The 21858-nt window shown below is 34.3% G+C and overlaps 1 protein-coding gene across 1 annotated transcript in view; it reads right to left on the bottom strand.

Annotated features, from left to right (window-relative positions):
* The window catches only part of TRDN (triadin), a 496354-nt gene that overhangs the window by 50760 nt on the left and 423736 nt on the right, over positions 1–21858 (bottom strand). Inside the window, 2 exon segments of the mRNA XM_047103003.1 lie at positions 1755–1805; positions 7891–7941. Of these exon segments, the coding sequence (XP_046958959.1) occupies positions 1755–1805; positions 7891–7941 (102 nt within the window).

Raw genomic sequence — 21858 nt, 5'->3', positions numbered from 1 at the left:
TGTCTTTTCCTCATTTTTTTTTAATATTTCTGTTTTAGATTGGCAAAGGAATAATAGCATCCTTGAATGCTTAAATTACTTAATGGCATCAAATCATTTCAACTTAGATTGTTATGTAAGTGTCCACTCCAACCACAATCAGATCATGCCAAAGAAATCTAGATCTAAAATCTAAATCTAAATCTAAATAAATCTAAATAATTTATATATCTAAATAATTTATATATCTTAATAATTTATAAATCTAAATCTAAATAAATCTAAAATAATTTAGTGTTCAGGTAAATCTACAGGAATGCCATTAGTCTTCGCAATCAATTTATAATACAATGTGGCAACATTTTGCTATTTGTTGGGCATTTAAAATTACATGTGAGAATTCTATTGGAAGGTAAAATATTCCGATTTACATATTATACCAGAATAGCATAAAGTTGTATATAGCACTGAAATAACTACTATCATAAGTGAAGATAAAGTTTTAGGTATGATAATACATTTCTAAAGTGAAATATAAAGGCCTTAACAGATTTGAAATCCATGTTGCTTTAAAATACTTAAAAAAAAAATCAAGTATGCCTATGGGCTGAGAAACAAAAATCATGTTGTACTCTTATGTTTCATTAAGTAGCAATTTCGTTTAATTTAAAATTAATTGCAAAGTTAGAAAAATATGACTTAAGGGTGTTTTTCTATACATTGCTACACTCACTAATGAAGACTCTCCATGTGCCCTTCATTTCTCTATGTCCTTGGCTGCTTTCCCCTCCCCCAGCTCACCCACAACTCTCCCAACTCTAACACATGTGTTACAAGTTTACCAAAAGTTTCTTTTTCTTTTAAATAAAATATTGCCAGTAAGTTTGGATTTTTATCACTAAGTCCCTGTACATTAATTGGTCAATAGTTCATGCAGATCTTCTCCTCAGGTATATTTCTAACCTATTTTTAACATTCAGTATGGTCAGTATAATTTCATGGTCTCACTGGTTTACTCATGTTCATCTTGACAATAAGAAATATTAGAAAATTCTGAGTATGATACCGTGCCCATAGAAGGTACTGGGATTAATTAGAAACTAAATATATTATATTGGACTAACCATATTTACTTATGTTTTAGGAGACATAACTTCGTGCATATCAGAATCCACATTACTTTGATTGTAGTATAATGGGAAGGCTGGAGGTGTTTGCTTTAGATCAGATTTCTAATGCTGACTGTATTGCAAATCACAATAATTTTGAAAAGTTTCTTGGCTACTCCATTTTTATTTATCTATAAGACGAAGGTTTTGGACTATAGTTTATCTCTAAGTTCCTCCTAGCTATAAAATTTGTTTAGAGTTTGGTTGTATCCAAACTTAACAGAATGGCAAGCTAACACTGAGAAATTTTAAGTGTTTTTATCTTAAGTCTTTGTTTCTATAGCTATTCTTTTTAAGATTCACCTTGGGATATTTACTAAATGCAGATTTTCCACTACAGACTGGTGGAGTCAGAATAACATATACATTTTAAAAAGCTTTCACAGTATTTCTGACATAGTTACTCTTGTCTTTGTTATTTCATAGTAAAATTTAGAATTTTGAGAGAGAAAATAGTCCTTTTTCCTTTGCTCACACATATACAAGGGCGTGTGAAAGTTATAGTTTTAAAAGCCTGAAAAATAAATGATATATTGCTTTGTTGCAAATAACTGAATATGCAATAGACAGATCAATGTGTTTTCACATTTCGTTATACAATATTACCTTTTTCCTTTAGGGAAACTGGAAGCTTCACTTCTTTCCCCTTAATAGGCTCTGGAAAAAAAAAAAAAAAGAAAAAACATTGAACCTTTATTTGAAGCCAAGATAAAAGGATTTGAGAACACATATATAATGGAGTCAGTGAGCTATAAGTAAGGTGAACTTGGTGGAACTTATATAATGTTTTCTTACAAAAATGATTTTAATCATACAGAGACAAGGAAACAACAGCATAGAGTACAACAATCCATCCTCCCTGATCATTTTCATTTAAAATAAATGTAAATTGTCGAATGAGTTACAATCTATTTGTTCATTTAAGAGAATGGGCTTTGGATGGATAGGAACTTATTTTAGCTGTAATTTTTTTAAAAACATATGGCTTCTAGAAGTCTCCCAAACTGTTATAATCAGCACTAACTTAGTTTATTTCTTTCAGGCTATGTGATTATTTTTTTTTAAATAAACAAATGGAAAACCCTGCATCTGTCATGTAAATGTGGTGCTTCAATCATCAGACTCCAGTCAAACACATTTCAAGAATAAGACAGAAATAAAACACAAAAGCCAATTTTATCTATAAACTCCCACCATCATAAAAATGTGGCCCTTAGTTTAAAAAAAACTTCGTTTATTCTACCAGATTCAAATATAAAGTGATTCTAATCATATCATGTGTTCCAGACATATATGTGGGTGATGTCTTGAATAGGATCATACTTCCTCAATAGCCTATGTAAAAGATAAACCAATTTTCTGCCTTCTCTGCAACATATCTCAGTAAACATTTTACTGACAAAAATTACTTTTGATGCAGTGAGAAAGGAAGGAAAAGGGGAATAATCTATCCTTCCAGCCCTTTGTTTTATTCCCACCTTATGGTGTGTGTGTCAGGGGGAGAGTGCAGAATATGGTGGTGGGACTCGTAAATGAATATCTCACTCAAGCAATTGCTTAGAATTGAGTCCAGGTGACTTTGGATAGTGTCAAGAATGGACTTAGGAGTTCTATTGAAAAGGCTGTGTCCCTCAAAGCAATATTTTCTTGGTAGAAAATATCCATATTTTCCTTTCCATATCCTTAAATATCCATATGTTTGCAGAATATTTTTAAATGGCTTTGGTGGCAAGAAAAATTCCATGTTGCCATTTAATGTGCTAAGTATAAGTAGGGCCTATTTTTTTTTCTGTATTTCAGCATCTGAAGATGAAATCAAGAGCCATGGATTGAATAAACAGACTGAGAAGCTTCATTAACTTTTTTCAAGCTAATAGGGGTAATTTACTGCTTTTGCATTTCCTGGCTAAACCAAAAAAAAAATAATAATGTATTGTGAAATGAGAAATGTTGGTGGGGACAGATTCCTAGTGGGGTGGGAGAGTGCAGCACCTGGAATTTCAAGTTCAAGATACAGCATATTGATTTAAGTGGGGAGGTGTATATGTTTGCGTGAGATTAAAGTAGTTATAAAACACAAGAATGAGGGAGAGAACCCACAAGACTACTTTGATATTGGTGGAGAAAGAAAGAAGAGGTGGAATGCAAATTTATAATGTATTTGAAAGTCATAAACTCATCACTTTAAATGTGGTGAAAGTTCACCAAAGTCGGACACTCAACTGACTGAGCCTTCTAGGCCACTAAAATTGATTTTTAAAAAAATGTTCATTTTTGAGAGAAAGAGCATACTTGTGTGTGAGCAGGGGGTGGGGGAGAGGCAGATAGAGGGAGAGAGGGAGAATCCCAAAACATCCCTCACTGACACCACAGAGCCTAACCTGGGGCTCGATCTCAGAACCATGAGATCATGACCTGAGCCGAAATCAAGAGTCCCACACTTAACTGACTGACTGAACCACCCAGGCTCCCCAAAAGTGATTTTTCTTTCCAAGTTCAATAATGGGAAGATGCCTTCTGCTCCCAGGCTGGATCATTTCTTGCACTGATTTTCTTGAAGGTCATTTCCTCTCAGTGTCCATTTTGATTTCAAGGGGTTTTCACCTGATTTAGGAAGTCCACAGGCTGAAGTAGGAAAGGAGTGGGGTATCAAATCTTACCCAAACTGTGAAGAATGTTATATAGTAATTCTGCACTTGTATATTAGGAAGGATAAGGATATTGTTGGCTTGGGTCAGCTATTAAGGTTTTTTGTTTTTTTTTTTAAGTCATCTGTATTGTTTGTCAGGAGCAAAGCATTGGAGAGCACTTTTTTTGTGTGTGATTTTACAAATATGGTAGTTTCTTTGTGTTTGTCCAAGAGCCTACAGAAAAGTTTATGAATCTTGATTATCAAGATCTAGAGGTGCTGGTTGGATCAGTCAGTTAAGCATCCGACTTTGGCTCAGGTCATGATCTCATGGTTCATGACTTCGAGCCCCACATCGGGCTCTGTGAAGACAGCTCAGAGCCTCGAGCCTGCTTCAGATTCTGTGTCTTCTTATCTCTGCCCCTCCCCTGCTCTCACTCTGTTTCTATCTCTCTGTCTCTCTCTCTCTCTTTCTCATAACTAAATAAACATTAAAAAATTTAAAAAAAAAGATCTGGAACATATTTAAAGATGCTTGGATATAATTTAGAATTCTCAAAGTCATCTGGGCAAGGAGGTTGTGATGGAAAAAAAAATTCACAGAAGAATAGGAAAATGGTTTCAGGTTTTTAATCCCTCTACACTGCCCCAGATAAAGGCAGTAATAAACTAGGGTGAGTGTCCACAATGAACTCTAAATCATTGGGGATCAAAGTCCTCAGACAACTTACCTCATCCTTAGCTCTACCTTTTGTTTGTACAGGTGGGAATGGCCAAGAGAAAGCATGTTTATGACAAATAGAAATTGGGGGAATCATCATGTGCATGGTCCCAAGCATCAGAATATAAGGAAAGACAAGCTCCACTGAGAATTCTCTGGCATTAGATCCAAACATACACAGGCCTGGGTCACAAAATTAGAAAATACCTCTAACATCCATCATATTACTCCAATACCAGAGTAACCTAAGAGTGCTACTATTGCAGTCTCAGTAGAGGAGAAATTAATCTCTTTGTTGCCTTGTTTGGGTTCAGTCTGCAGTGCCTCAGACCATGGGTGATTCTTCCATCATCATATAAATCAGACCAGCTGTTACAAGTGACAGTAAGATAGAGAATATAACCAATAATAGGCATGTCTAACAGGATTGTCTGGTTTCTTGATGTTCAAGGCCACACAGGCTTCTGCTCTTGCAGAAGGACTTAGGTCTTGAGAGGACTTAGGTGAGTCCACTAGCCAAGGGAAGTCAGTAGCTGAACCAGCAGCAAAAGCCAGCAAGATGTGTCTTTCTCCTGCTCTTTTTTCTCCCCTACACCTCTATCTTCTTACATAAAGGCACAGTCTAATCATGTTTCCCTAAATCCTTAATTTGCTCATGGTCATTACATTCCCAATAAATGGGGCCTCAAAGGATTTCTGGGTGATAACCCGAGGTTTATGAGTTGTAGCACTGTTTCAGTATGTATTCTAATGTGTACATGCAAGTGGAATTGATGAGACTGGCAAATGTAGGCAAACTTTCAGCAGCTTAATAGAAATAACTCACAAAACACAGAGACTCCAATGCAATAAGTGGATTTTTTAGCAAGTGGAATTGCTGCATTCTGATTCTGCCACAGTTCAGCAGTAGGCTTCAAAGAGCCTCTTCAAATACAGTAATATGGCAGAAGTGTTTAATGTCCCTGAAATATTATAAATAATGCTGCACTTTATTCTTTGAATTTTTTTGTAATGATAAATTATACTCAGAAAACAAAGGAAAGGCAGTAATAAAATTCTTCTAAAATAGTGTCTAACTTATACATAACAAAGACATTTGATGGCATTAACACAATTGAATAATAAGACAGGTGCATTTGAAATAGTTCTAAATCACTAATCATATGCAGTGAACCTTTATATACATAATTTTCTAGTGACTGTGGAGACATCTTGCAAAATACAGGATTTAACATTAAAGACAAAGTATTCACTAGGAAATTGCCTGAAATTGTACATTAATAACAATAACAACAAAAATAGAAATTACAGGAGTCTGCTTAGTGAAGTGGTCAGTGTGGATTTAAACCCCCCAGATAATATTTTCCGGGACAGATTTTTACAACTGCCATTTCCAACTAGCTTGAGCTTTGGCACAAGTGAAGTCTTTTAAGTAGTAGTTTAAATCTTTGATAATCATCAGTGCCTCAAAGGTAGTTTTAGAGGTAAGCTCCAGTCTTTCTTTTGAACTGCTTTTCTTGTGAACAAATAATATAAGGCCCAAATATTCCTGTGGCATAATTGTGAACCCAAATAAATGTATCTCACACTACATTGGAAGGAGGGAAGGTTTACTTTGTGAAAATTATGGTTTGCAAATCATATACATATATATTTATATATGTGTGTGTGTATCTATCTATCTATCGATTCATCATCTAGATATAGATATCTCTATATATCTCCATATATATGTTTGGATTTTCCTGGTAGTATGTTTCAATGACACTTCAGTTCTCACACAATCAAGGAAAATAATCTCATTAATTGTCAGATAAAATGAGAAAGGAGAATGAGGAATCTCTCTCAAAGTACAGATAATCACTGGAGAAAAAATAGACTAAACTCTTCTGTGGGAATTAAGGGGAGCCCCTCCCCCCAATAGCTAAAGGACTAAGACTATATTTACATACTGCAGAGCCAATGTATCTGAGTCAAATAGATTTTTCAAACTTAGGTAATGACTCTACACTCAAAGAAAAATTGCTTTGAAGAATAAAAATATAAGAACCTTATTTAAGGAGCAGTTATCTGTGTTAAAATGAAGAGATGGACTTTAGTGTCTGAAAGACTGAACTTTGATTCTTGTCTTCACCTCTTACCTACGATGTTATACTGAGTATCTTACATTATCTCTGTCTCAACTTCCTTGTTTATAAATGATTAAGATCTCAAGCACAACTTGCTAAAGCAAAATGTATAAAGTAGATATCAAAGAGCAGATGCCCTGCTTCGCTCAAACGATTCTTACACATTTGCCTGGCTAATTCCTCATCCTCCTACTTGAATTTAATATAACTTCAGGAAAGCCTCCTCAGATGCCCCACATTTGACTAGAATCCCCCATGGCAGTCTCTTATAGCACCCTGTATATCTCCTCTATAATTCTTATTGCTTTAATTAATTATGTAATTAATACTATGAATTCCATGAAAGCAAAGACCATGACTTTCTTGTACTCCCAGTGTCTGGTGAGTACATGTTCTGATTATTGCATACTAGATGCACAAAAAGTAATTATTAAATGTGGTACTTATTTATCCACATAAATTAATGTGAATAACATTAACTCTTGATGCTTAAATAGGTGGTCTTTCAAATAATTAATAAAATACACACAAACATATATATGTGTATATTAGATTATAAACATGTAAGTATACAAATTCAGAAGAGAGAATTCAGTGCAAGTTGAAATAGAGAAGGCTTGATGTTTTATGCTTGGAAAGAGACCTGGGATTTAGATGGACATAAAGGAAAGTCAGTCCACTCCAGAGATTGAAATTGCAAAATTTAAATAAGAATGTCATGCTCTTTCATAGTAACATAGAGCCAGACAAGACTCAAGCATACAGAACTTGACTAAGAGTCTTTGAAAAGAACAATTCAGAACTCTAATTCCAGAGTCTTCCTCCCTATTACCAGCTTTGCCATCTTTGTTTTCCAGTGATTAGCAAGTGTTTGGATAGATTCTTCACTAAATATATATTTTATGAATGGATAGAAAAGAGAGAATCAAAGCACATAGGGCAAGTTCTTTCCATAACTTTTACTTTCCTTCTAACTTTTTCCCCCTCTTCTCATTCTTTAAGGAAAAATCCTCTTTCTTTTTTCTTTCTTTTAGAAATTGTAATCAGAGCACTTTTTAAGTGACAATGAACTAGAATAAAGTTTTTGAGGGACAAGTAAATAAATACAAGTTTTCAAATATATGAATGTGACCTGTGAAGTTTGGGCTCACATATCTGCAAAGGAGACGACTCTAAGGTACTATGGACTCTTTCAGATAGTTTTGCTAACAAATTTCTAGTATTATATCAAATACTAGTGTTACATCAAATTGACTCTATTACCTTTATCCTTCAAAACTGAGGAAGTCTTCCCGGATTTTTCTTTTTTAATTTCTGCAAGAGGAATCATAGGGAGAAAAGGTTACAAGGAATCACAGAGAGGAAAAAAACTGCAAGTTTTTCGTGTTTGGTTTTGTTTTGTTTTGTTTTCTTGTTTTGCTTTTTTTTTTTTACTGAGGCTTAAAGACTCAGAGGGGCTGAGTTGATATTCAAGACAGACATACCAACTGGCACAAGTTACCTATAAAACACATGCAAAATATGCAAAAGACACAAAATAAGCCCACAAATTATTATCACAATTGGAAGATTATGATAGACACATAAAAGATACAAATAAAATGCTATAGGCTTTGAGGAAAGAAGATATAACAATGGTAGCTAACATTGTCTATACTATATAACATAGGGAATGCTCTCTACTGTTTGGTCATTCAATGTTCGTAACAACCCTGTATGGTAGGTAGATCCTGTTACTATTTCTGTTTTTCACATGGAAGGATTAAATAACTTTTCCAAGGTCATGTGGCTCATGACAGGAGACCTGAGATATAACTGATATTTTTCTGTACTCAACCACAAAGGTACTGGCTCTTATAGCTGAATGATAAGATCAGGAAAGGCTTTGGAAGGCAGGTGATACTGAGAGAGACCTTGAAAATGGAAAAGGTTTAGAGAGATATAGATGAAATGGAGAGAAAGACACATTTTAGGAGGACAGCAGAAAGAATGGGGTGGTGTGAGCTGGTCATCTGTCCATTTGCTGAGTCACCTTAACCAACAGAATGTAATGGAAATTATGCTATGTGATTTCCTGGGTTAATCATGAAAGATCATGCACTTTCCATCTGCTTCTCTAGGGACAGTAGCCCTGAGGAAGCGAGTTGCCATGTCAGTAATCCAACTAACACCACCACGTTGGAAAAGCTACATATACACAGCCCAGTCAATAGCTCTAAGACTATGTTTGATTACAGGCACATGAGATACCTAAGTAAAAACTGCCTACTTGATCCCTCCTAAAATTCTGACCCTCTAAATCATGAGCACAGTAAAACTAGCTATAGTTTTATACTCCCTAAGTTTTGGAGTGGTCTGTACACAGAAACAGCACTCGAAACCACCAGCTAATAAATAGCAAAATATTGCAGCGTGTGATAAGTTCTCCTGCGAAGCTCCATAAACAGTGAAACTCCATAAACAACAGAGAAATGATTAATTAACTCTACTTTATAATTGAGATGGCTTTCATGAGAAGATGCCATTTGAGTATAAGGCTCCTAAATTGAGTAGAGTCTCACTGGTTAGGAAATGTCAATTTAGCAATATAACTGGATGTAGGATATAAAACAGATGAAAAAATGCTGAGGATAACTTCTGGAGTTGTACATGTTTTACGGAAGGATAATCTGCTATCAATTGAAATGTAAAATGTAAGAAATAGAAGACTTTGGAGAAAGATATCATGTTTGTTTTGAATATATTTTGTTTCATGTAGCTACAAGACACCCAAAAAAGCAAATGTCTAGCAAATACTTGGAAATACAGGTGAACTACAGATAATTTGCAACTGTTGCAGAAGCAAAGCAACCTGCAGTCTCATTTATAAATGGAAACAAATAATACAATCAGTAAAATGAATTTTGAATGCCCCAACAAATCTTATTTACTTTATTTATACATACTGACCCTACTTAGTAAATAAACTAAGTATACAAAGGCAAAATAAACCAGAAAGTTAAAAATTATTTTCTTAATAATACAGGCAAATTGAAAAAGAGACCAATGGGTTATAATTTTTTACTTGTATGTTTCAAATCTGATCTTATATATGGCACAAAAACAGACACATAGACCAATGGAATAGAATAGAAACCCCAGAACTTGACCCACAAACGTATGGCCAACTCATCTTTGACAAAGCAGGAAAGAACATCCAATGGAAAAAAGACAGTCTCTTTAACAAATGGTGCTGGGAGAACTGGACAGCAACATGCAGAAGGTTGAAACTAGACCACTTTCTCACACCATTCACAAAAATAAACTCAAAATGGATAAAGGACCTGAATGTGAGACAGGAAACCATCAAAACCTTAGAGGAGAAAGCAGGAAAAGACCTCTCTGACCTCAGCCGTAGCAATCTCTTACTCGACACATCCCCAAAGGCAAGGGAATTAAAAGCAAAAGTGAATTACTGGGACCTTATGAAGATAAAAAGCTTCTGCACAGCAAAGGAAACAACCAACAAAACTAAAAGGCAACCAACGGAATGGGAAAAGATATTTGCAAATGACATATCAGACAAAGGGCTAGTATCCAAAATCTATAAAGAGCTCACCAAACTCCACACCCGAAAAACAAATAACCCAGTGAAGAAATGGGCAGAAAACATGAATAGACACTTCTCTAAAGAAGACATCCGGATGGCCAACAGGCACATGAAAAGATGTTCAGCGTCACTCCTCATCAGGGAAATACAAATCAAAACCACACTCAGGTATCACCTCACGCCAGTCAGAGTGGCCAAAATGAACAAATCAGGAGACTATAGATGCCGGAGAGGATGTGGAGAAACGGGAACCCTCTTGCACTGTTGGTGGGAATGCAAATTGGTGCAGCCGCTCTGGAAAGCAGTGTGGAGGTTCCTCAGAGAATTAAAAATAGACCTACCCTATGACCCAGCAATAGCACTGCTAGGAATTTATCCAAGGGATACAGGAGTACTGATGCATAGGGGCACTTGTACCCCAATGTTCATAGCAGCACTCTCAACAATAGCCAAATTATGGAAAGAGCCTAAATGTCCATCAACTGATGAATGGATAAAGAAATTGTGGTTTATATACACAATGGAATACTACGTGGCAATGAGAAAAAATGAAATATGGCCTTTTGTAGCAACGTGGATGGAACTGGAGAGTGTGATGCTAAGTGAAATAAGCCATACAGAGAAAGACAGATACCATATGGTTTCACTCTTATGTGGATCCTGAGAAACTTAACAGGAACCCATGGGGGAGGGGAAGGAAAAAAAAAAAAGAGGTTAGAGTGGGAGAGAGCCAAAGCATAAGAGATTGTTAAAAACTGAGAACAAACTGAGGGCTGATGGGGGGTGGGAGGGAGGAGATGGTGGGTGATGGGTATTGAGGAGGGCACCTTTTGGGATGAGCACTGGGTGTTGTATGGAAACCAATTTGACAATAAATTTCATATATTAAAAAAAAATAAAATAAAATAAAAAACAAAAACAAAAACAAAACTGATCTTATATAAATTGCCAATATTGAAATATTATTCACATATTGGTGGTAATAAACTTAATTTTATAAATTTTGCTTAGCTATTGCAAGATGTTTAAAACTCACACAAACTGTGTTCAAAACAGCAGTGCAAGTCAAGTTTCAAAAACTTACTGGGTAAAAATTGTTTTAAGAGAAACATATTCGATTTCAGTAAGTTCAGGAATTTTTTTTTTTTTAATTTAAGGGCCTAAATATATCTGATCAAAATACACAAAAATAAAATAGCATTTGCTTTTTCTTCTAACATGGTCTTGTGGAAGATAAAATGTAGTTATAACAACAGTGTTTCTTTCTAGAATTTTTTTTAAATGTCTACAAAACAGGCAAAACAGAAGACTGAAATAATGGATAATATTGTAGCAAAGGAAATCAGCACTAGAGGTTTTCCCTAGCACAAATAAATATTTTGAACCGCAAGCAATGTGTTTAAAAATTTTTTCATGTTTATTTACTTTTGAGAGGCAGAGACACATACACAGTGCGAGCATGGGAGGGCAGAGAGAGAGGGAGACACAGAATCCAAAGCAGGCTCCAGGCTCTGAGCTGTCAGCACAGAAGCTGATGCGGGGCTCGAACCCACAAACTGTGGGATCATGACCTAAGCCAAAGTTAGATGCTCAACCGACTGAGCCACCCAGGTGTCCCTAAGCAATGTGTTTAAAGGAAATAGTATAGGGACGCCTTGGTGACTCAGTTCGTTGGGCATCCGACTCTTGATTTCGGCTCAGGTCCTGATCTCACAGTTCATGGGATCAAGCCCCATGTCAGTCTCTGCTCTGATGGCACAGAGCACGCTTGGGATCCTCTCTCCCTCTTTCTGCCCTTCCCCTGGTCACCTATACGTTAGTGCTCTCTCAAAATAAATAAATAATATTTAAAAAAAAACAAAAGAAATAGTATAATTAATAATATCTTTGTTCTGACTACTATTTATTATTCATCGTTCTGAATAATCAAGTCCAATATCAGTTTATTAGCAGTGACATTAGGATATTAGCAACGTTGTTTCTGTTGGAGCATCATGGTTTGATGTCAATGTTAAGTAGAGCTAGATTTAAAAAAAACAATTGAAACTGGAAGGTTTAAAAAGACCCTAATAGAATCATCAGGCAATTTAGGCCTCCTAGAACCAAACTCAAAATTCCTAACCTTTCTTACCCAGCTAGCTCTAATGAAGTGCTTAGAAATGTCAGTTCAAAAACTGTATTTCTTACCTTTTTTGCAGATATGAGATATCTGCTGATTTGGGATATATTTTTGTGAGCATAATGAATAAGATCATTGTATCAATTTTGGGATTTTCCTTCTGTTGGAAAGAATAGTTTTAAGGAACCATATGGAGAACTCCATTTATTATTTTTTTAATTTTTTAAAACTTCATTTATTTTTGAGAGAGAGAGGGAGAGAGAGCAAGTAGGGAAGGAACAGAGAGAGAGGGAGACACAGAATCCAAAGCAGGCTTCAGGCCCTGACTGTTAGCACAGAGCCCGACGTGGGGCTCGAACTCACAAACTGCGAGTTCGTGACCTGAGCTGAAGTCAGACACTTAACTGACTGAGCCACCCAGGCATCCTTAGAGAGCTCCATTTATAAGTTTAATGATACCTGATAATTTCCTGGATATGACTATTAATATACATCATATAGCATCAAAAGTATTAAAGTTGTTTCATAACGTTTCTATTCCTTCCTAAAGTGATACAATATTGTTCCTAAAGTGATTTAACTGTGATTAATTGCATGAATTTTTAAAATAGTTAATAAGTGAATGATCTACATGCATCTGTCATTGTTTTATGTTCATTTGGACTTAATTTTTGACAATCAGAGATATTTTAGAAAAGGCGTTTTATAGAATTTAATACATTTTACAAACTCCAATATATAAATTTTATGAATCAATACAGAGAAAAGCATTCTCAAGTTCTCTAAATGGTTTAAAATACTATGATTATAATTCCCATGGGGAAAAATATAATGTATTGATATTTATTTGATAATAAGTTTTAGTGCTCCTTAAAAGATGTTGTCAGAGTGTAATTTTACTGGGAACACTGTCCATTAACTTTGTAATTAAGTATGACATGATCAGAGGCTGTCTTGAACTTTCTCTTGGTGCTAATGATATACTTAATCATTCCCTATTCTGTGGGCTAAAGAACTTGACAAACGTAATTGTAATATTTTAGAATGTTTTTCTCTAAATATCTGTTTAAGTATCCTTAATTAAAAATATTTCCAATTCAATTATATTTATATGTTGGTATCTTTTTAAATCTATTTGTTATTATTTATTTCTTAGCCTTCACATTTTTTTTAAAAAAGAATATAATTTTGTAACCAACATTATCATTTACCTCTAATTGGACAGCCTAATTAAAAAGCATAATATAAAATTTGTTTGAATGACATCTGGACAATGTTGTCAGCAACTGGAGACTATGGTGAGGTATTCCTGAAATAATGTAAATAAGGCAAATTATACTGTTCTTTGAAAGTTTAGATTCAAATCAGTACAGAGTTGGAAGGTTAGTGAGCTCAGAAAGAACCAACCATTTAATACTATAAATACACATTCAAAGAGCTTTCTTGCATTACTCAAGCACTGTAGAGATCTAGGCAAACTGGGCTGTGTTAGTATATTAAGACTGACACGGAGCACAGCATAACATTCAAAACAACTAACAGATGTAGGACTTGTTTAATACACATCTTGCAGTCCCCATGGGGGAGAAAGTCTTGTCCAGTGGATTCAGTATTCTCGCTTTTGGCCAGCTCTTCCCTACCGTAGTATAAGTTTTCAAATTATCCTAGTTGAGGGACTCTTCCAAAATCATCTAAATACCTCTTTCCTTTAAATTCTGATTGAACTTTATAATTATGATGATTTTACGCTGTGTAGTTTGGCTGCAAAAAGTAGACTATGCACATACCTTTATATTCTGGCCCTCATTACACGCTACTAATCTGAATACTGATCAGAATTTTGGGAATTACTTCAGTGGGGTGCATTTTAGTCATTTTGGTTCATCTCTGCCCAGCTCTTGCAGAAATATCAGCAATATTCAGTGATTTAAAAAAATATCACTTCTTTAAATATTTGGGACCCAAGATAAAGTAGGACCTCCTAGGCACAGAATTAGCTACTGAGCCCTAAATCTACTACAAAAGATTTTGTTTTTCAAAGAAAACTTTATTAGCCATAAAATTTTTCTCATCTAATAATGTTTGGCCAAGATGTCAAAGTTCTCACATTTGTTTCGAGAAAAAATATCATTATAGGACTGTAATTTGCTTGGGGGCAGGCAAAGCTAAGTCTTGGTCATTCCTGCACTCACATACAATGATACAATGTTATTTTATATTGTTAAGCATTTTACATATGATTTTGTTATGAACTGAATGTTTGTGTCCCTCCAAAATTCATATGTTGAAGCCTAAAACCCAAAATAATGGTATTTGCAGGTGGGGCTTTGAAAAGTGATTAGGTCATGAGATCAGAGCCTTTTATGAATGAGATAGTGCCCCTGTAAAAGAGGCAAAAGAGAGCTGATCTGTGTCTCTGTCTCTCCTTCTCTCCCTCTCTCTCTCCCAAATCAGGAATGAGGGCATCTATCTGCAAACCAGGAAGAGGACTCTCACCAGGAACCCAATTGACTGGAACTATGATCTTGAACTCCCCAGCCTCCAGAACTGTGATAAATAAATTTCTGTGTATGCCGCTCAGTCTGTGCTGCTTTTGTTATAGGAACCTCAAGCTGACTGAAACAAATCTCTTTAATTTCTCACTCATTTCAGTGAGTTAGGTACTATCGACATTTCATAGATTGACAACCGAAGCTAAGAGAGGTAAAAACTTGCCCAAGATCACAGCTACTAAGCAGTAGTGGGAAACTTGAACCCAGACTATCAAACTACAAAGTTAGAGCTAAATATTATGCACTGAGAGAATAGTGGATTATAAAGTAGATAGCATCTCAGATGCCTCCTCAGAATGATCAGTGAACATGTTTGCATCACAACGTCCTATCAATGTTCTCCATAACTACCCATTCGCCACAGCCTTCCAAATACTTCTGAATCAGAACCATCTGGCACACACTAAGAATTCAGTAACTATTTATTGAGTAAATTAATAAATTTTCCAAATTTTGTGCTGACTACATTTTATTAGGAAAATTACCCTTTAACATTTACATTTAAGCCCAGTAATCATTATAACCACCTTCTGTGGTTAGTTATTGCCCAACTTTGCAATTCCAACCTGGCTAAGGTATCGAAGTCAAATGAAATTGTTGATATTTGACAGTTTTCCTGGGCAAAAAAAGTGTATATTTCAACCTAATATTTGCCTAGCATTTTTTTCCTGGAAGTTTAAATCTAACACTTTACTTTTTGTTATCAAGAAATTTTAGATGGTGAATTTCCAATGTTAATAATCTGAAACACGTAAGTTTATACACTTATTTCAATGTTTAAAATAATCTCTAATGATCTATTCATTTTTAAATATAATATATTCTATTTTAACTACAATAATATTTACTATCCATAGTCTGTATTTTCTTTTGAACTTCTTTTCATAATTAGAACTCCTCTTCTATAAACACATTTATGTGAGATCTTAGAAATTAGTCTCATTATAGTTTAAGCATTCAAACATGAAATTTATTTTATGAGATGACACACAGAAATTTTGAAGAAATATAATTGAATATAACAAAAATGTTAACTTAAAATTATTAATATAATAGGGGCGCCTGGGTGGCTCAGTCGGTTGAGCGTCCGACTTCAGCTCAGGTCACCATCTCGCGGTCCGTGAGTTCGAGCCCCGCGTAGGGCTCTGGCCTGATGGCTCAGAGCCTGGAGCCTGCTTCCGATTCTGTGTCTCCCTCTCTCTCTGCCCCTCCCCCGCTCATGCTCTCTCTCTCTCTTTGTCTCAAAAATAAATAAACGTTTAAAAAATTAAAAAAAAATTATTAATATAATAAAAAGTAAGCAGGGTTTTGTATGAATCCTCCCATTATTCATGGTATAGAATCTCAAAATATAATACTTTGGAATTCATCTAATGGACTAATTTATTGAGATTTATATGCTTTTTAAAAATTAATGAACTTCAATGATTTTTAGAGCAGATTAATGTTTGCAGCAAAATTGAATGAGAAGTATACAGGGCTCGGACATACCCCCACCCTTAACACACACAGCCTCCCCTATTATCAATATCTCTCATTAGCATGATACATTTGTTATAATTCAATAAACCAACACTGATACATCATTATCAACCAAAGTCCACAATTAACATTAATATTCACTATTCGTTTTGGTCATTCTATTGATTTTGACAAGTTATAGTGACATAAATTTACCATTATAGTATGATAAAGAATAGTTTCACTGCCCTAAAAATCACTATGCTCCACTGACTCATCCCTCTCTCTTCTGAAACCTCTAACAACCAATGAACTTTCTACTATCTCCATAATTTTACCTTTTCTAGAATATCATGTAGTTGGAGTTATACAATAAGAAGACTTTTAAGATTGGCTTTTTTTACCTAGAAGTAGAATTTAGGTTCTTCTACATCTGTGACTTGATAGCTCATGCATTTTTAGCATTGTAAAAAATATTGTATGGATGTATCAGAGGTTAATTATCTATACACCATGGAACAATATATCTGTTGGTTTCAAATTTTACCAACTATGAATAAAGCTGGTATAAATATTTGTTTGCATGTTCTGCATGAACATAAGTTCTTAAGTCATTTGGGCATACAATAAAAAGCATGATTGCTGGATCATATAGTAAGATTACATTTAGTTTTATAAAAAACCACCAAACTGATATCCAAAGTGGGTGTACTATTCTGTATTCCCTCTAACAATGAATAAGAGTTCCTGTTGTTTCACATACTCCTCAACATTTGATGTTTTTAGTGTTTTGAATTTCAGCCATTCCAATAAGTATGTAGTGGCATCTCATTGTTTTACTTTCTAATTTCCTAATGTGTGACATCAAACATCTTTTCATATGCTTTTTGTTATCTGTATATCTTCTTTGGTAAACTAGCTGTTCAGATCGTTTGCCAATTTTTAAAAGGAGTTGTTTATTTTCCTATTGTTGAGTTTTAAGGGCTCTCAGTGTATTTTAGATAATAGTCCTTTATCAGATGTGTGGTTTACAAATATTTCCTCCCATTCTGTGTCTTGTCTTCAAAAATTTTTTTCTTGACAGAATCTTCTGAAGAACAGTTTTTAATTTTGATGAAGTCCAACTTATGAATTTTTCATTCATGGATATTGCCTTTAATGTTGTACCTAAAAAGTCATTGCCAAAACCCAAAACCACCTAGATTTTCTTATGTTATCTTCTAGGAGATTCATAGTTTTACATTTAGGTCTATGATGTACTTTGAGATGATTTTTTGAGAAGGTTGTAGAATCTGTGTCTAGCTACTTGTTCTGCTTCCTTTTCTCCTCCCCCCTCCCCCCTTCCCCTTCTCCTTCCCCTCCTTCTCCTTCTTCCCCTTCCACTTCTCCTTCTCTTTCTCCTTCTTCTTCTGCTTGTGGATGTCTGATTGTTCTAGCACCACTTGTTGAGAAGGCTATACTCTCTCCATTGAACTGCTTTTGCTTTTTTTGTCAAAGATCAGTTGACTGTATTTTTGTGGGTCTATTGCTTGGGCTCTCTCTTCTGTTCCACTGATCTATTTGTCTATTATTTCAGCAATAATAGCAATATTTCTGTGTTGTTTATTATAGCATTATAGCTACAGTTGAAGTAGTAGTGTCATTTCTCCAACTTTTTAATTCTATCGTCTTAGCTACTTTGGGTCTTTTCTTTTTCTATATAAACTGTAAAATCAGTTTGTTGATAGCCATAAATATCAGTTTGTCAAAATCCACTGTGATTTTTATATGATTGTATTGAGTCTATAGATCAGATTGGGAAGAACTGACATCTTATCAATTTTGAGTTTGCCTACCCATTAACATGAAATAACTCTCAATTATTTCGTTCTTTTATTTTTTCATTTGAGTTTTGTAGTTCTCCTCATGTAAATCTTACAAGTATCCTATTAGATCTATATCTAAATGTTTCCTTTGTTGTTGCTAAGGTAAATGGTGTTGCATTATTAATTTTGTTCACTCCAATTTTTCATTGCTGGCATATAAAAGAGCAATTTACTTTTGTATATTAACCTTGTATCCTGAAACCTTGCTATAATTACTGATTAATTCCAGGAAGCTTTTCTTGATTCTTTGGAATTTTTTTATACAGATAATCACATCATATGTTAACAAAGACAGTTTTATTTCCTCCTTCCCAGGTGGTAGAGTTTTATTCCTTTTCTTGTCTTATTTAATTAACTAGTATTTTTAGTACAATGTTGAATAGATGTGGTTAGACGTGATATCCTTGCCATTTTTCTCATGTTGGTGGGAAAGCCTTTAGCCGCTCATAGTTAACCCTGATGTTAGCTGTGGGTTCTCTGTAGATATTCTTTATAAAGTTAAGGAAGTTCTGTTGTATTTCTAGCTTGCTGAGAGGTTTTTTTTTTTTTTTATCATGAATGGGTGCTAGATTTTGTCAAGTGATTTTCTGTACTATTGATAGGATCATGTGTTTCTTCTTTAGCTTGTTGATGTGATGAATTATATTAATTGGTTTTTCAAATGTTGAACTAGCTTTGCATACTGGAATAAATCCCGCTTGGTCATTGTGTAATTTTTTTTTATTTGTTGTTTTATTTTATTTGCTTATACTTTACATTTCCATGATATATATATTTTTAAGAAATCTCTAATCTAACATTACTTTAAACTTAGAGATATATATACACATGGAAAAGAAAATTGAGGTTCAAGACTCCCAAAGGGGATTTAATTGAGGTAAAACAAAAGCTAATGCCATTTCAACAAACTAGAAATTCTATTTCATACAGTGCTTATCAATGTGACAAAGTGATCCCCCTACCCAAACAAGGACCTTTGTCTATTTAGATTCCTTCACTTGCTTCACTTAAAAGGAGAATACATTTTTTGTATTTTATAAAGATTAACTCAATCTATTTAGTAGACATTTATTCAGTGTCTCTTTTGTGTTGGGAGCTGGGAAAGCACAAATGATTGCACTGAGTTCATTTAATGCCAGAATGCATCAATATGGATGATACAGACACATACACAGGGCACTGGGCCCATAGCATATGGATTAACTCTAGCTGATGGAATGAGAAAAGATATCACAGAAGCACTGCCATTTGCAGTGGATTCTGAAACTGGATAAAGGGTTTGTCATCAAAGAATTGGAAAGCTATCTCCAACATAAGCAAACCATGGAGGGTGAAAGTTCATGTGGCAGGATCTCTGGATATACAAAGTCGGAAAAAAGCAGTGAGGAAAAGCTTGAAAGTCACACTGAGAATTGGTGACGAAGGGATCTACAGTATCCTACTAATGAATTTAAATTTATAGCCTTCCAATGATGAAGAGTCTTTAAAGATGCTAAATGCAAACATTCTTTCTGGTATCATGTCAATGTAATCAAGTTTTGTTCATAAAAGAATATTATACATACTAAACTGACTAACAATACATAGAAAGTCATTGCAATTTTGTCTGGAAATAGTCCAAAACTGAAACCACCCACAGTTATGTTCTCCACATTCTCCTATCTCCAGAGACAATATCTTCTGTTTCATTTTTTATAGTTTCTTTTGTGTGTGTGTGTTTCAAAGACGTAATTTCTACATCTTGTGTGCCATTGTTACTGATACCTTTGGTTAAATCACATTTAGAGAATCTTCACATCCATAAATTAAATATCCAATAGCATGCTTTGCTCCAGAGGTGTATTTTTTGATTTTTAAGTATTATTTAGGTGTATATTTTGAAATGTAAACAGAATAAATACTTAAAATAATATAATTCTTTTTAGTAGATTTATATAACATTTTTATTTTTCTTTAATGTTTTTATTTATTTTTGATACAGAGAGAGACAAGCATGAGCAGAGGAGGAGCAGAGAGAGAGGGAGACACAGAATCCGAGGCAGGCTCCAGGCTCTGGGCTGTCAGCACAGAGCCCAACGGGGGCTTGAACTCACCGACTGTGAGATCATGACCTGAGCGGAAGTCGGACGCCCTACCGACTGAGCCACCCAGGCGCCCCTATATAACATTTTTAAACATTATCATTTTAGAATCTGAATCTGACTTCTTTGCATATACTTTTGTACAGATAGTACTTGCAATCAGAAAAATAAGTCTATGCTTCAGCATTTGGAGCAAAGAGGAAATATCTCAAGCATAAGAGATATTTTTTACAGATGAGAAATAGACAATATTATGACTGGAAGTTCCTCTAGAGATTGCTGAGTGAAATAATCTTGGCTTAGAAAAAAGGCTAGATAAGGCAGGTAACTAACCTAATGTCACTGGATAAATTCCAGGAAAGGTAGACTAAGCTATACATGTTATTTTGAGACACCTCTGTACTGCACTGTTCAAGGAGGCTGACATTTTTAACCACCATTGGCTTTCTTCAGTTTTTTTTTCCCCAAGGGCCACAATACAGGTGCTAACTCCAAGTTAAGAACTATTCACAATGACTTTTATTATCTATCTATTTATTTATTTATTTATTATCAAGATTTTAAGGACAATATAGATGTTTTGTATGGGTAATCTGATTAGTATCTTTTTTTTCCCCCTGGTATAAGAATCAAGTAAAAAAAACCTCAAACTTTGCAAGTTATAATAATGAAAAAAATTCTTAACATATTTTGCCATTTTAGAATTCCAAAGAAGATCTGAATTAAATTTTCATTTTTTAAAAGAATTACTTTTTAATCAGTTTATACTACATCATCATTCTATGAAAAATTGGGGTGGTAATAACCAATAAGGCACAGGTAAATTTTATATAGACTGTTCATAAAATTTTCATGTTCATTCTTGAAGTTATTTCACCTAAAATGTATAATTTCATTTACAACAAGGAGAAAGTAACAATGCATTTTTATGTGGGGCTATTTCATATGATTTTTGCAATTTGATTTTTAGAGAATGGAGCTTAACAGGATGTAGCATAACAATTGGTTTTTACACAATTTTATTCAAGGTAGTGTATGCCAATTTTTTTTCGTAAATAGGTCTTTAATAGAAAATTGATTTATAAATGAAGGAAAAGTCAATAAAAAGAACAAAAAGTCGCAGGAAACAACCCTTGTTCTAACCAGTAAACTTTGCTACATAGTTTATAATCTACTTTCTACTAAAGATTTCTAAGGGAAAAAAAAAAGATCCAACCCATATATGGCTTCAGGATAATAACAAGAGTGGAAGGAAATATTAATAGAAAAATAGACATAATTAGCAGCTTGATATACTTGAGCTTGTAAGGAGGCATTTTCATGATGTGTTGTATGGTAAATATTATGATGCATTTCCTCATTCCTTTATACAATCTAGCCTAGGTTATCAAAGAAACAAACAAAGTTGATTTTTCTCACTGGTGAACAAAATATTAAATTCCAAATATCTATGTTAAATAATTTAAAAATATTTTTACATGCCAAATCTGGGTGATGGTTATTGAAATTATATATTAGGAAAAATAAGATCTGTAAGAGAATTTCACTATGAGGAGAATAAAAA

Source organism: Lynx rufus, unplaced genomic scaffold (assembly GCF_022079265.1).
Source record: "Lynx rufus isolate CCGP_SWC_20201006 ecotype Redwood Valley unplaced genomic scaffold, mLynRuf1.p SCAF_6, whole genome shotgun sequence".
Taxonomy (NCBI): Eukaryota; Metazoa; Chordata; class Mammalia; order Carnivora; family Felidae; genus Lynx; species Lynx rufus.
Note: the sequence above shows the minus strand (reverse complement) of the source record. Positions and strands in the feature narration are given on the sequence as shown.